The sequence below is a fragment of the Nicotiana tabacum genome, chromosome 20 (assembly GCF_000715075.1).
Source record: "Nicotiana tabacum cultivar K326 chromosome 20, ASM71507v2, whole genome shotgun sequence".
NCBI lineage: Eukaryota > Viridiplantae > Streptophyta > Magnoliopsida > Solanales > Solanaceae > Nicotiana > Nicotiana tabacum.
The window spans coordinates 56,500,522-56,514,779 of record NC_134099.1 but is presented as its reverse complement, the minus strand read 5'-3'; the positions used below and the strand labels follow the sequence as shown (position 1 = coordinate 56,514,779).

Genomic DNA, 14,258 nt, shown 5'->3' with positions numbered 1-14,258 from the left:
GCACTTTAGTGGTCTAAAATCAAAATTTATTTGGAGGCCTTAAATTAAAAAAAAATTATTGTTCTAACTTTTTGAGATACAAAATTGTTAATAATTTTTTTTTGTTATCAACTTCTTCTAGTAATCCTTTTTCAATGATAATATTGCCAACTCACTTAATCTTTTTTGAGAAAATTTGATCTTATATAAGATTTTATCAATTTATTTTTAAAAAACTTCTTTCCGCTGAGGCAAATGTTAATATTATTTTATAAGAAATATAAGCATTTAGAAAAGAATAAAATATTTTTATTTGATTGAATATGTTGATTAGAGTATTATTTTCTATTTGTACTATTTTTTTTTGAACAATTTTAATTTAGAATAAGTCTGAACCATCAACATCATAGTGACTATTGAATATATTTTAAGGAATATTCAAGGTTAAGACTATTTTTAAAATTTTTATCATTAATAATCTCAAATTTTACCACTGTTGCACTTTAAACTCATAGGAGAGAGAAAATAAGAAAGAAATAAAAGAGAAAGTATGTAATCTTATGAGAGAAGCAAAAAAAAAAGATAGTGACTTAAAAGAATAAGAAAGAGAGTGTAAAAATTTATAGCTATTCATACATCCCATAATAATAATTCTAATATTGATATTAGTTTAAATACCTTATTACAATTAATATCTAGCATTTCTTATATATACATGTATTTATCATAAGTTAATGAGTTAGTAAAAATTAAATCGTTACTGCAATTTTGATTAATTCATTTAAGTAATAATATTATTTATTTAGAAGATACTTACTACTACTTTTAATGTATTATTTATAAATTTTAAGGAATAATTATTACACTTAGAATCACTTCGCTGGACCACATAACACAAATTGGCCCATCTTTCAAATTTTTACCCGGCTTAGCCCAATGTGTACATAATTTGAAAAGAAATTATTGAAAGCTATCAGACTTAGTTGTTTGGAGCTTCTGCTTTATATTTTCTGCTACCTTTGTATGAAAATAGTTGTTGATTGTATGAAAAATTAATTTCTTTAAAACCTTGGCCAGGTTACAGATTTGCAAAGTTATAATTGTATCACCTAGTTGCAGTGTATGCGTGTGTATGTAAGAAAATTGAAGAACAGAAAATTAAAAAATAGAAGTCCACCATTGAAAACCATTCAAATTAAAGCTTCGCTTTTGAAATAAGATTTTTTTTTTGAGTTTGTTAGTTGTTTGGATGGGTGTTGTTCCAATTAATTGAAAATATGAAGAGTAGTTCAAAATTAAAATTTGAAGTGATTTGGAGTAGATTTGAGCAAGATTTGAGTTAAATTTCAGAAAAGACGCAAAGAAGAAGACGAAGTCAGTTTTTGTATAATGATGTATAGTATTGTATAATAACATATATGTGTATATAAATGCTTCTTATATACTATTATACACTTTTATATATACTAGATTTAGTGTACGTGCGTTGCACGTGTATTATGCGTTATGCACAAAAGAACGTATTTTAATTAGGTAGAATAAGAATGAATTAAGTATAAAGGTAATTGATGATATAACAAATATTTAAATGGTAAACTATCTAAAATAGTGCATATTAAATTGAATAAGAATGAATTAAGTGAAATAGCATTTGACGATGCAAAAAAAGTTATTACATTAAAGAAATAGTTGTATTGAGCATGCAGACACTAAATTGAGTGTTACAATGAAGCATGGGTGTGATGATGTTGCTGGAACTATTAGTCAGACTGTTGCTACCCTCTTGATGTCATATGTGGAACAATATTGATGTGCGCCATGAAGAATGTTGCTTCAGTTGATTCTGGTAAGAGGAAGGCGCCTCTAAAATATAATGGTATTGTCGATGCATTCAGTGAAACAGTTTAGAGTCTGTAAAAATAAATATAATTATATAGTTATAATATATGTAAAATTCATGTATAATATGTATAATTAATTTGTGTATAGTTGAGGAAGTTTCATGAAAAAAGAAAATATTGCTTGAAGAATAACAACAGATCATCATACAATTATGTTTCTATGATATATGTTATGTTATGGTGGTGAATCTTACCTAATATCTCTTTATAGACGATGTTCTTGGTATATGTTCCTTTTTTCGCTTTGGCTGCTCGGTCAAGACTAAAACCTTTGTTGTTGACATAGATATTCCCCTTGAGAGTGCAACATATAGTTGTCCATGTGAGAATACATGTTGTGGTAAGTACAGTCCCACATTAGGTATTGTTTGTCCTTGTGCTTTATTTATTGTCATCGAAAAGCATAGACGTACTGGAAATTGTTTTCTGATGAATTTGAAAGGGTAACCTTCATTTTCTGGAGGCGAAAGTTGAATTCTGGGAATAAACACATGTTTGGAAGCATTTTCGCCCATCATTATTTCTGCATGGATGACGTTGTTGTCAAAGCCTCTACATATCATTCTTGTACCATTACATAAGCCATTTGCCGGGTCCAAATTTCTTAATAACATGATCGGAGCATTTTTCTTTAAAACCAACCTGTCAAACAATAAATAATATCTTTAAACATAACAAGCAGAAGTTCAGGTTATCATCCAAATGATTTCATAATACTCTTTCTTTTCTTTTCTTTTTTCTTTTTTAATTCCTTTAGCTGCTTTGCAAGCCACCAAGATAATTAGAATTATTCATCCCTGATGTCCATTTTTCTGCTTGATTTTGAGTATAAAAAGGCACACAAGGAAGACGGCAGAGAAATAGACATACTTTATTACAGTAATGCTAAAATTACCGGGTCTAAGGATGAAGTATGTTACTTTGTCTTTATTTCCTTGACATATACGTAGAATGTAACAAACAGAATATTTTAGAAATTATAGAAAAATCCAAAAAAAAAACACCATTCACACAAAAAAATAGTTACCTGCAAACTATAAAATATTCAAATAAATCTGCAATTGTAGATTGTAAAGATGAAGCTACTGTATGTGATAGTATATATTAATATAATTCCCAATTCTCAGAATGATCTTCTATTTTTTTGTCTATCCTGAATGTTACATTTGCTATAAGTTTCGAATATTGACTTCAATAATAGAACTGAGTATTCGTATAACTAAAAGGAACGCATGCAACTTTTGTGTAAAACTCTGAAGAAAAAATTGTATAAGATGAATTTGCAAGAGTATACATAATATGATTACGGTAAGTTTAATAAATTTATTTCAATTAAAAAACATATCGAGAGATTCTTTTTATATTGTCAGATCTAGTACACAATGAATTCACAGAAATATAGAGAATAGCAATTTGACACAAACCTGTGTGGTGGAAGGCCACTTGGTGTTAAATTATTTAAGTACTCTTCCTGGCAGTAGTTGTTGGTATCATCCTCTGCGGAGTCAAAACTCAAAAAAGTTCTGCTTTCACCAGGAAATTTAGCAATTAACATCTCATTTAGTTGATCAACATACTCATTTCTGCTAGCCAAGATAGCCCTTTCTGTCATGTATTTTGCACAACTTGACATTTCATCTAGAGATGGAAATATTTCTCTTATTAAATTATCTTCACCAATACTATCACCATCATGTTTGACGATCAATTTTTCTAGAAGAAGGACCATATCATATCTTATTGTAGGTTCCTCTCCATTACCGATCCGTAGTAAGAAATCGCTGAATGTTGGATCTGCTCTTGCCCTCATATTTCTTATTAATTGAATCTTTTCCATTTTATTCCACAAATATGATTTTACCAAGCTTGCATTTATTGTTTCAACTCTGGTAGATTTTGGAACTACTGGTAGTACTTGACGAAAATCACCTCCGAAGACCATCACTTTTCCACCAAAGGGTTCATTAATATCCATTATATCTCTGAAGCTCCTATCAACGGTTTCAATCGTCTGACGATTGGCCATAGGTGCTTCATCCCAAATTATTAGCTTTGATTTTCTTATCAATTTAGCACCACCACTCTGTTTTGACATATTTGTGATTGTTGTATCAGTTGTCTGAAGAGGGATGTCGAATCTAGAGTGAGTTGTACGACCTCCGGGTAAAATTGCAGCTGCTACACCACTTGTTGCCGTTGCTAAAGCTATCATGCCTCTTGATATGAGATTTGCAAGCAATGCACGATATAGGAATGTTTTTCCAGTTCCTCCAGGTCCATCCACAAAGAACAATCCCGCTCTGCCAGAGTCGACTCTCTCTAATATAGTCTTGAAAGCTTGTTCTTGTTCAGGATTTAGTTTTGATTGTGCATCAAAATCTTCGGGCGATACATTTATAGACCTTTCTTCGATTATTTCTCTGCATTCCGATACATTACCATTATCCCTACCATGATCAAGTTTAGGTAAGTCATACTTGTCAATTTTCTTGCCCATGCTCTCTAAGAAATAATTGATGCTCTTCAATGTGCATTGGAGTTGAGCAACAGGAGAATTGTCACGTATTTTTCTAAAATCTTCTGACATATCTTCGTAATAGGTTTCCCAGAGCTTCCTAATGTCCGTTGGATTACAATGAACCAAAATTGTTGCAAATAAATTTCTCAGTGCCGATGGCATTTTGAAGAGGACCGCTTCACGTAAGCATTCTGAAATACTGTTGTTGATTCTAATAAACCTCTTTCCTTTGCAGCTTCTTTGAATGTTTCACACTCTCTTCCATTAACAGTTAGCAAGTCTTTAAATGATAAGGGTCCTCTGACGTGATTCAACAATAATCTCAAATAATACCTTTCGCCTTCTCTAGGATTAGCTGTAACATTGAGTAAAATTCTATATTAACTGTTAAGACTAATCATTGTCATTTATCCAGATAAAATACAATAGGGTGCAGACTGTCAGTATAATGTAGCCAAGTCAATGAATGATGCCAAAATATATTCCTTCTTTACTTAAAAGAAGTGTCGTTATTTAAACATGTTGGATTCTGAATTCTTGTTGAAGCCTTAGAATATTCTTAGCTGATAAGAATTGAAATATGTTTATCAAGAAACATATAACACCAGCTTCTAACTTTGTTGTGACAAGTGCAAATAGTTTTTGATAATTTTGCATTATACACATTTGTAGATATTTTTGTATGCAGCACAAAAAATATTTTCCATTTAGTATCTTCATCACGTTAACTTCAAATCGGCCATATGCCAAAAATAGATTAGGCATTAGCTGAAGTCATTGTGTCCTATTTTATTTCAATCAATCATGTAACGAAACTAATGGATTCAGCTCTAAGAAATAATGATGAACTCTTATAGACTGCTATATAGCCATATTGCAGTAAAAGGAATAGGACCCCCGGAAAAAACTATCTAGAATTACTGATTCTTGTTCTTATTGATTAGAACTTTAAGTAATAGCCCTATTCTATTTTGCATAAATAGTTCCAAAGGACTCGCATTTGTTTCTGGACTATAAATCACAGCTTCGTTATACTTTTGACTATTTTTGCGTTGGCGTCAGCCTGTCATTACCCTCCTCTTTTATTTGGGTTTAGGATTGGCTACATTCTGAAACTCACATTTATGTTGTGAACTTTCTACCCCTGACTTCTGTTTTTTGATAGCCTGTATATCAGATCCTAGACTGTGTATTATTTGGTTGATGCCTTAATTGTTTTAATTTATCAAACAGAAAGTGCCCAATCTTACAAGACTAATATTGTTTCAAATTATTAATTTCATCAAGATTTATCTGAAAGAGAATAGATAGATCATCTTACCAGTAGCAATTCGACCAATAACTGATCTTGTTTTTCTTTTTGTCCATATCTTTCCCTGTGAGTTCCACACATAATACTCTGGAAATTCTTTGTATAGGTATTGTCGTGCTTCAGTATCCCTCGAGCATGTCCGAAAATACTCCGTGAGCATGGTTAGCGTCGCATATTCCCACGCAATCACATTTTGCAAATTTTGCTTGCTCCAATAGCACACTGTGTGTTGACATTTCACAAAAACTTGTATAGTTATTTATTTCATCAAAAGTTTTAATTAACCTTGTTGGAGATAAATATTTACCTGTTTGTCTATCCGGGAGATGTAGTTGAAGGTTAATGACAGGAGGTTGCATTTCACTGAGATTGAATTCATAAATTCTCCATAGTGCTTCTGGCGGAGATACCCAACGTGCGTCTTGAAAATTTTGGATTTCATCAACTACTTTTTCTCCATCATCTGGTTCAATATAAACAACACACCTATCATGCCCTTTATATATATACTTATAGAGATACTTGTTTGCTTTCACTCCAGAGCAAGACTCCACATTAATATGACAATTTTATCTAGTTAGTAAGTAAGGATTATATGGCACAACCCACTGATTATTCATTCTCATGCCACGGACATTTACGATCTTTCCATCATTTCTTCTCTTATAAATAGGGTATCCATCCTTTCCTTGTATTGATTTATTACTAAATGGCCTAGGATAGTGATTCTTGCACTGACCATCCTTCATGCATGAATTTGTTGGACGATGTTTTCCACATGGACCATGCATCATATGCTTGACAACTAAGTCATGCAAGAGTGGATATTCTTCTTCATCAGGAAGTTCCGCAGAAATAAACTTGTCATATTGGTCTGCTAATGTTATCTTGTACCCTTGTTCAAGTATTATCAAAAGGTGTATGTGTGGTAGGCCTCTTTTTTGAAATTCAACCACGAAGACATGTGCCGCAACAGGACCAAATATTTTTTTCTTAAAAATCTGATCCTTTAAATCTTGTAATTTTGCCCTAAAAACTCTAGTCACTAAGTCTGGTCTATCTTGTGCAAGTTGTCCTTCACATAGATTTTCCTGGATCTCCACCCAATCGGGATTACATGTCATTGTGATAAATAAATCTGGTTTTCCAAAACGTTGAACCAAAGCCATTGCATCCATATACCTACGGCGCATATCTCTAGGGCCTCCGATGAATGATGCCGGCAATATTACTCTTTGACCAACTTTATCTCCTCTATATTCTCCAGCCATGATACTATCAACTATACCTTGTAATATTTCCCTTCTAAGTAATGCTTGCTGTAATCTAAAGAATTCAAGTCTTATTGTTTCTAACTTGATGTACATGTCAACCACAAATTGCTGCAATAACCGTCCGCACAATAGTAGTATTGTCTTTTCTCCTTTGCGTATTTGAAATTTGTAGCAATAATACTCTCTACAAGACACACATGATTTAGATTCACGACGTACCCCTACAAAAATAAGTAGTATCTGTTAGTGTAGTTAATATTCAAATAAGAAAACTAAAGTGATACGTAATTTAATTGCAATACTTTACCTTGCTCCTCTTTGTGAAACACCTCATTAGCGGACGTGTATGTTGGGACATTCTGGTTTACATTGGCAACTTCAGATGTACTTGCACCTCTTTTTGATTTATATTTGTGTATTCCTTGGTGCCAGCCAACCTCTCCATTTGGAAAAACAGAGGATATTGGAGTGGGTCATAGCAACCATAATAATGTTTGACTCTATGTTTGTTGCCGGAATGCTCATGAACAATAATCTCTCTATCGAATGGTACATTTGGATTGTTTCCATCTACCCAAATTGCAGCAATTTGATCTATCGATGGTTTGTTGTAGACACGTTGATCCAGTGTAGCATTGGCAGCAATTCGAATTTGTAAATATTGGATTCTCATCCATTAGCTGCCTAATTTTTGTCACAACTTCCTCAGATAAGTTGGCTTCTTGCAATTTTGAAATCCGACTGCATGATTCATTGTCCGTGTCAAAAAATATAATTGAAAATAACATGGATTATCCTCACGTGGAAGCAATGACGGAATATTGTGATAAATTTGACCTTGTGCCTTAAAGGTGTAAACTCCTTTCCTTGAAGATGCAAGTTCTTTGTCAAGTCTAACACCAAAAGACGTAAATGCAAATATACTATTATATGCTCTAATGTTTCGACGAAACTTTTTTGCTTTGTCTAACTCGTCAACAAGTAACTCGTATAATTATATTGGAACTTCAGTATTTGCCAATCTTACTGATCCCTCCCCGCAACAAAATGTTGGAGTTTCATGCTGAAACCTCATAGCGTGACAATGAATACAATCGGAAATATTTTCCAACTTTTGAGTACAAGATGTAGATGGTTTAGAGACAATTTCACCTATATTTATGTAGCCAAATGTTATGATTTATGTAGCCAAATGTTAGAAGGTAATAACTCGAACACAAATAAAATATAAGTAATTTTGCTGGATAATTTAGTACTGCATATTACCTTCAATTTCACACTCTTTTGATAGAGCCTTCAAAAACCAATTTATCATGCGTTGCTTCCTTGGTCTTCTTTCTTCAATATTAATATCTTCCATTGATTGAGTCAAGATTTCCCAAAAATAAGAAGCATATTTTAGATCCAAAGTAAATTCTATTAATTATATTTCAAAAAATTGACGACATACAAATGTTCATAAATAGAAGAAGAAAAAAAAAGACAAGGTCCTTAAAAAAAATTATGGCAAAAATGACGAAGGCATCAGTGAAAGCTAAATATGAGAGTGACAAAGCCGCCGCTACCGGCGCCGCAACTATAGCATTCAACGCCGGTGATTTTAACCTCCGTGCTTCTATGACCGATGCTACCGTAGTCAACGGTCCAAGCTTAAATGGCTTATCTGTCTGAATAATTGGTATCCTACATGGACACCTGCAGAATAGGCTATATGAAGAGACAAGGTGCATGAGGACTTGTTCCATTTGAGCATGAAAAACTTAAAATGGTCAATGACCATACTATTAAGATGGACTCCACATGCTGATACGTTATGTTTTTCAAAGGCAAACTTCTCAAGCATCTTTGACATTCTTCTATGGTCAATGGTTATACTATATATGTCAGCATGGAAAAGCATCCACAAGAAATGGCTAGTTTTAACTTCAGATGGTAAAACAAAACATTTAATGCACAATATATCAATCACCGACAAATATCAAACATAGACCATTTTTTGTTATGGTGTGAAGTCATATATGTTTTCTTGTAATTCTTTCTTTTCAAATTATGATCGGGCTATTCTATTATAAGTTTGGCCGTTTCCTTCCATTAATTATATGCACATCCTCTTAGAAAATATAATACGGAAACATTCATATTTTTAGTATTATAATATTGTATATGGTAAATGTAACTAATTTTGATATATACTTAGATTTTTTTGTGTAGTCGTTCAAATAAGGAAAACTTTAATAAGTAAAGTTTTAGTTGACTTTAAAATACTAAATATTAGAAAAATAATTAAATGACTATTTTGTCTAGTGTGAACTTTATTTTAAAAGGGTAAAAAAGATGAACGACATTTCGCTAAGGGCCTTCGTGCTTTTAATATAGTATAACTAAGTAAAGGGTAACGAATTTATAGTAGGATTTTAGATGGATAATGGTCCCAACAATTAAATTGATTTATGCTATAATGAATTAGAATTTCATTTGGAAGTTGCAGTAAATAAACATTTTTAGCCTATAATATTTTAGTGGAGCAAAAATTATTTAAAAACAATTAATACACATGCATGAATAAAAGTGATTATGTATTGATCTGATGTAATAAGTTAAAATATGCAGCTTGAAGTGAATTTTGCCAAGGAAACAGCTACAGGCTAATAGTAATTTTACCTGAATTTTGTTCTTCATATATATTGTTGTTTCCATAATTTGACTTTGACGCATGTAAAGCATTATATTTGCTAAATCTCCGAATCGCATAAGAAACATTGCCTTGATCTATACATATAGAAAGAAATATTTTTTAAAAAAATTAATGCCGCAATTAACAAAATTATAAAGAACATAATTTGTTAATTATGTTTATATGTACCTTGTTTTGCCATATGTGGTTAATGAAGAATAGCCTGTGGAATACAATTAGTAGTTAATATCGTATTCTAATTCAGCTAAAACACACATAGTACAAAGAATACACCGAGTAAAATTGATATTTAAATATTATATATATGCCAGCAAAAGTTGTTCCTTATTATTTAAAAGAAAATAGAAACTTCAACAATCAATAACTATATAGAATACGGGGAAAAAAGAGCTTATATTTCTTAGAGAATGCAACAACACTAATCCTTTTCAATTTTGACTTTTTTGCAAATTATTGGGTTGTTGATGTCTTCTTCGACTTTTTTGGTCTTCTTGATTCCTGTTTCCGTTTGTATCTCTTCATCTATTTCAATTGCAGCAATTTTTCAACTTCCTGGATCTCCTCCGCAATAAATCGTCTTCCATCTCGATCGCCACCATTTTTGGAATCAATTTTGACAAGAAAGGTGAACTCTTTTTCCCGACTCAACACCAATTTGCGATAAAATTTGAATTCTTCTTTCTGTACAAAAAAAGAGTAAATTAGTTAAGATTGGATAAGGTATTCAAACCACATAAATGTCACTAATTTGTATATTTTATAATGGTGTAATCAAGAGATAATCTGACCTTTTGAGATATTGATTGTATATACGTTGTAACATCACAACCAAGCAAGTATCTTGTAGATTCAAACAGTGTAACATAACAACGTTCTTTCTTATCAAACACCTCAAGCTTTAGAATATACCTACAAATTCATAAATAATCAAACAATTAGCTCATTTATTGATATGTGAAAATGTAGAGAAAGAATTGAATTTTTTTTTATGTGTTTTACCTTTCCTGGTAATCAACATTCTCGACGCCACAATGATGACATTTTGCAATATTATTTATAACGTCCACTTTCTTGTAACATTTCTTGCAAGAAGAATACCATGGTTCGTCTTTGTTCATTATATCTTTTATTCTTGCATTAAATTTAAAATATGTATCCTGCAAATAAATATAACAAAATAGGTTAGATAGGTCATTTTTAAAAAGTATAAATATTAAGTAGTTGGAATAATTTACCTCTTTATTGTCGAACGAATCATCTTTGATGTCCTCAATCTTTACTTCTCGAGCATTTTTCAGTTGTATACTTGGCAATAAACTAATATCTATGTTTTTTGCCTTTTTATAGTCATGCCTGCATATTGTGTAATTAGTAAATAATAATAACTATATTTTACTAAGATTGCTTAAACTTAAAAGAAAAACTAAGCAAATATTACCATTTTTGGAGAGCTACCGCCTTTTCAAACTTTGGATTTATCATTATACTACTAACGTATGTAGTAGATATTGAAAAATTTCCTTCACAAATAAAAAAAGGTTAAATATAATAAAAAATTCTACAATTTACAAAAAATACCAAAGTTCTTGATATATTACCTCTATATGATGTTTTCCTAACATCACATGCCGCAACGACAGGTTTTTCATCAATCAATTTTTGTAGTACTTGACCGTCTATCTCTGAGAAATCATTCCATAAGGTTACAGTCTTTCTATCAACCCTGAAATTTACAATTAAATATATTAGACATTCATCTTAATTACGAAGAAACATTTAACATATTGAACTAAAACTACCAACTTACATCTCGTTGATAAGCACTATCTCCCTTCGTTTCTTTGAACCTTCTCCCATGGAGGGTTTAATATCCACTAAAATTCCAACTATATCTAAAAAGAATATCAAAATAATTATATGTATATTACCCAAAAATTAATAAGCAGAATAGAAATAAAATATTATTTGTATATTTAGTGAAAGATTATGAGATGAAATCTAAACAACTTACCAAAAATTGTTCCATTGGTGCACTTTGATGCCTCATCGAATGAAATAAAATTATTTGAAAAACCAATGGTCGAAAAGTGACTATTGCTTTCTTCAACTAACGTATTTTCCTTAAATCCAATCTCAAGCTCGTTGTGCACTGATTGAAAATTCGGATTTGCACTATTGATGCGTCCGTTTATGATATAATAGATCTTGTTTTGTTGTAAATAATTTTTCCACAACTCAATATAACCATTGAAAAGTGTAGCGTGAATTTTTGTTCCCTGTAAAAAATTTCACTGTAAGTTAATCTGATGGTTAAAACTATAATATGAAAAGACATGAAATAAAATATTGATATAAAATAACAATTACCTCTTCGTCAACTAATGTCACAATTTTTCGGGTGCCTTGATTTGTTTTATTGTTGAATTCTTTTACTATTCCACTCCCAAACACTAACACTCGTATTACCCAACTTGAATCGGATACTCTTAGACTATTAATTGGGACACATTGGTCTAACAATTCCTTTTCACTGGCCATTGCAAGTGTACCTAAAATAAAGCATGCTTAAGAGTTTTATAAGTTATCAAAGTGACTAATTCAATAATTGATTATTTTTATAATATAAGGAAGATTGTTTACCTGAACAGATGTAATTGTTGAAATCTGAGTGATTCAAGCATGGAAATTGCAATAACGCAAATCATGTAGTATTAATATAACACAAATTAAAGCAGATAGTATAATTTTTAATTCTTTTTAAAACAAGCAACTTGAGCTGGCATAACAATTATAAGTATTATTAATTATACAACAAAGGAAATAAATAATACTAATATTTAAATGATAAGACTTAGATCGAATGTCTAACCGATTTTCTGTGATGAATTGCAATTCTTCAATAACCTGTAACAAAATTTATAAATTATGTGAGATGTAAAATTAGCCAAGTCAAAAACATGAAACAAAAACTATATAATAAAAAATTATTGATGCAACAATAAAAATAAATTAGTGATACAACATTAAAAACTGGTGCATGCAAATGTGCTTGGAAAATACAAAGTAGCAAAAGATGTTGATATTAGTAAAAAAAAACAACACCTGAAATCGCGATGTTGGAATAGGGTGAACTTTGATGATTAAATTGTGACATTGTAGCTTCTTTTATAGAAGTATTATGGTACACAATTTGACACATAAAAGAAATTATATAAAGTAAATTTGTGTGTAAGTTAAAGAGACAAGAAAAATTTATCAAATAATAAAAACTTCTACCAAAATATTTCCCTGGACGAAGTCAAATTCTAAACACTTTCCTTGTGTGCAACGGACGAAGGAAATTTTTTTACACTTTCCTTGTGTGCAACGGACGAAGGAAATTTTTTTTGTTAAGTTTCCTTGGGTTAGAAACGGGACAAAATTTAATGAGAGTAAAAGTTTAGGAAATTTTTTTTGTTAACTTTCCTTCGGTAAGAAACGTGACAAAATTTAACCAATTAATTAAGGCAAAGTTTAATAACAAATAATTGAAGAAAAATTTACCAAAAAATCAGAAAACTAAATTAATTAAGTGATATTTTTAAATATTTATGAAATACTTAAATCACTATATTGTCATATGGGAACTCTATGTCTTAAAGGGTAAAAAAAGGCGAACGACATTTCGCTAAGGGCCTTCGTGATTTTAATATAATATAGATTTATACAAACTTTTGTATACAAACTTCCACGATTTTCAATTGCAATTTTTGTTCAAACCATTCCAGATCTCCATTAAATGACTTCAAATTTTGTATACAACCTCCTTATACTATTTCTAACAAGTCTAAAGAATACCCACTCCAATTTTCTCACAAAACCTGATTCGAAATTTAAATAAACTTATTTAAGCTTGTTCAACAATGGTTAATCTTTACTAAATGACTTCAAATTTTGTATACAACCTCTTTATACTATTTCTAACAAGTCTAAACAACATCCACTCCAAATTTCTAATAAAATCATATTCGAAATTTAAACCTACTTATTAAAGTGTGTTCAACAATGGTGGATTATCTTAAAAATTTAATTTTTTACCACCCAAATATATTTAGTTTGTTGAACTAATATTTGAGTGACAATTACAGATTCAAAAATTAGATTAAAAGCTTGAGCATTTTAAAAAAAAATTAAATAATAATTTCGAGAACCTATTTGGAATTGAATGTTGAATCTTAGCCTATTATTTTTGGGCTTGCAAAGTTAAATATAGATCACTTAATTGCAATGTATGTGTGAGAGTTGTATTTAAATATAACTCCCCCAAATTTTAATATATTTCAATAGGTTTATCTGGAAAAAATATATTTAATTATATAATTATACTTGTCCAATCAAACGTGACAGTGAGAATTACATTACAATTACGTTATGGCAAATAACAAAGATAATTACTATACTAGTATATAATTATCAGAGCGATTAATTACTACTCTTAGTAATTACACAACCAAGACAACAATATATTTAACTTTTTTTTATTACCAAAAAAAAAAAAAGGAAGCTTCCTCCTCACATGTTTTTCCTTTTCCGACCGTAA

At 30.7% G+C, this 14,258-nt stretch overlaps 3 protein-coding genes across 3 annotated transcripts; all 3 read right to left on the bottom strand.

Annotated features, from left to right (window-relative positions):
* Positions 1–2,074: 2,074 nt before the first annotated feature.
* Positions 2,075–4,467, bottom strand: LOC142174382 (uncharacterized). The gene is made up of 2 exons (XM_075240168.1): positions 3,305–4,467; positions 2,075–2,522 (listed from the first exon to the last, which is right to left on the bottom strand). Exons 1-2 carry the CDS (start codon positions 4,465–4,467, stop codon positions 2,075–2,077), a joined length of 1,611 nt encoding a protein of 536 aa, XP_075096269.1.
* Positions 4,468–4,544: 77 nt separating this feature from the next.
* Positions 4,545–7,657, bottom strand: LOC107806316 (uncharacterized). The gene is made up of 4 exons (XM_075240167.1): positions 7,373–7,657; positions 6,320–7,092; positions 6,018–6,196; positions 4,545–4,753 (listed from the first exon to the last, which is right to left on the bottom strand). Exons 1-4 carry the CDS (start codon positions 7,655–7,657, stop codon positions 4,545–4,547), a joined length of 1,446 nt encoding a protein of 481 aa, XP_075096268.1.
* A 2,544-nt stretch (positions 7,658–10,201) lies between these two features.
* Positions 10,202–12,217, bottom strand: LOC107806315 (replication protein A 70 kDa DNA-binding subunit B-like). Its single transcript, XM_016630454.1, has 9 exons — positions 12,047–12,217; positions 11,691–11,955; positions 11,487–11,571; positions 11,278–11,402; positions 11,118–11,199; positions 10,915–11,032; positions 10,679–10,836; positions 10,468–10,588; positions 10,202–10,360 (listed from the first exon to the last, which is right to left on the bottom strand). The coding sequence occupies exons 1-9, from the start codon at positions 12,215–12,217 to the stop codon at positions 10,202–10,204; spliced, it is 1,284 nt and encodes a 427-aa protein (XP_016485940.1).
* Positions 12,218–14,258: the final 2,041 nt, after the last annotated feature.

What these genes read in the sequence shown, in the direction of transcription:
- LOC107806315 (XM_016630454.1), bottom strand. Translation starts at nt 12,217, where the DNA reads ATGGCCAGTGAAAAGGAATTGTTAGACCAATGTGTCCCAATTAATAGT. An exon ending in CACCAATGGAACAATTTTTG is followed by an intron (nt 11,572 to 11,690) that starts GTAAGTTGTTTA and finishes TATTCTTTTTAG; the next exon opens with ATATAGTTGGAATTTTAGTG. An exon ending in GCGGTAGCTCTCCAAAAATG is followed by an intron (nt 11,033 to 11,117) that starts GTAATATTTGCT and finishes CACAATATGCAG; the next exon opens with GCATGACTATAAAAAGGCAA.
- LOC107806316 (XM_075240167.1), bottom strand. Translation starts at nt 7,657, where the DNA reads ATGAGAATCCAATATTTACAAATTCGAATTGCTGCCAATGCTACACTG. An exon ending in TAAATCAAAAAGAGGTGCAA is followed by an intron (nt 7,093 to 7,372) that starts GTACATCTGAAG and finishes CGGTTATTGCAG; the next exon opens with CAATTTGTGGTTGACATGTA. An exon ending in GGCATGAGAATGAATAATCA is followed by an intron (nt 6,197 to 6,319) that starts GTGGGTTGTGCC and finishes AGGGCATGATAG; the next exon opens with GTGTGTTGTTTATATTGAAC.
- LOC142174382 (XM_075240168.1), bottom strand. Translation starts at nt 4,467, where the DNA reads ATGTCAGAAGATTTTAGAAAAATACGTGACAATTCTCCTGTTGCTCAA. An exon ending in AGTGGCCTTCCACCACACAG is followed by an intron (nt 2,523 to 3,304) that starts GTTTGTGTCAAA and finishes ATTGTTTGACAG; the next exon opens with GTTGGTTTTAAAGAAAAATG.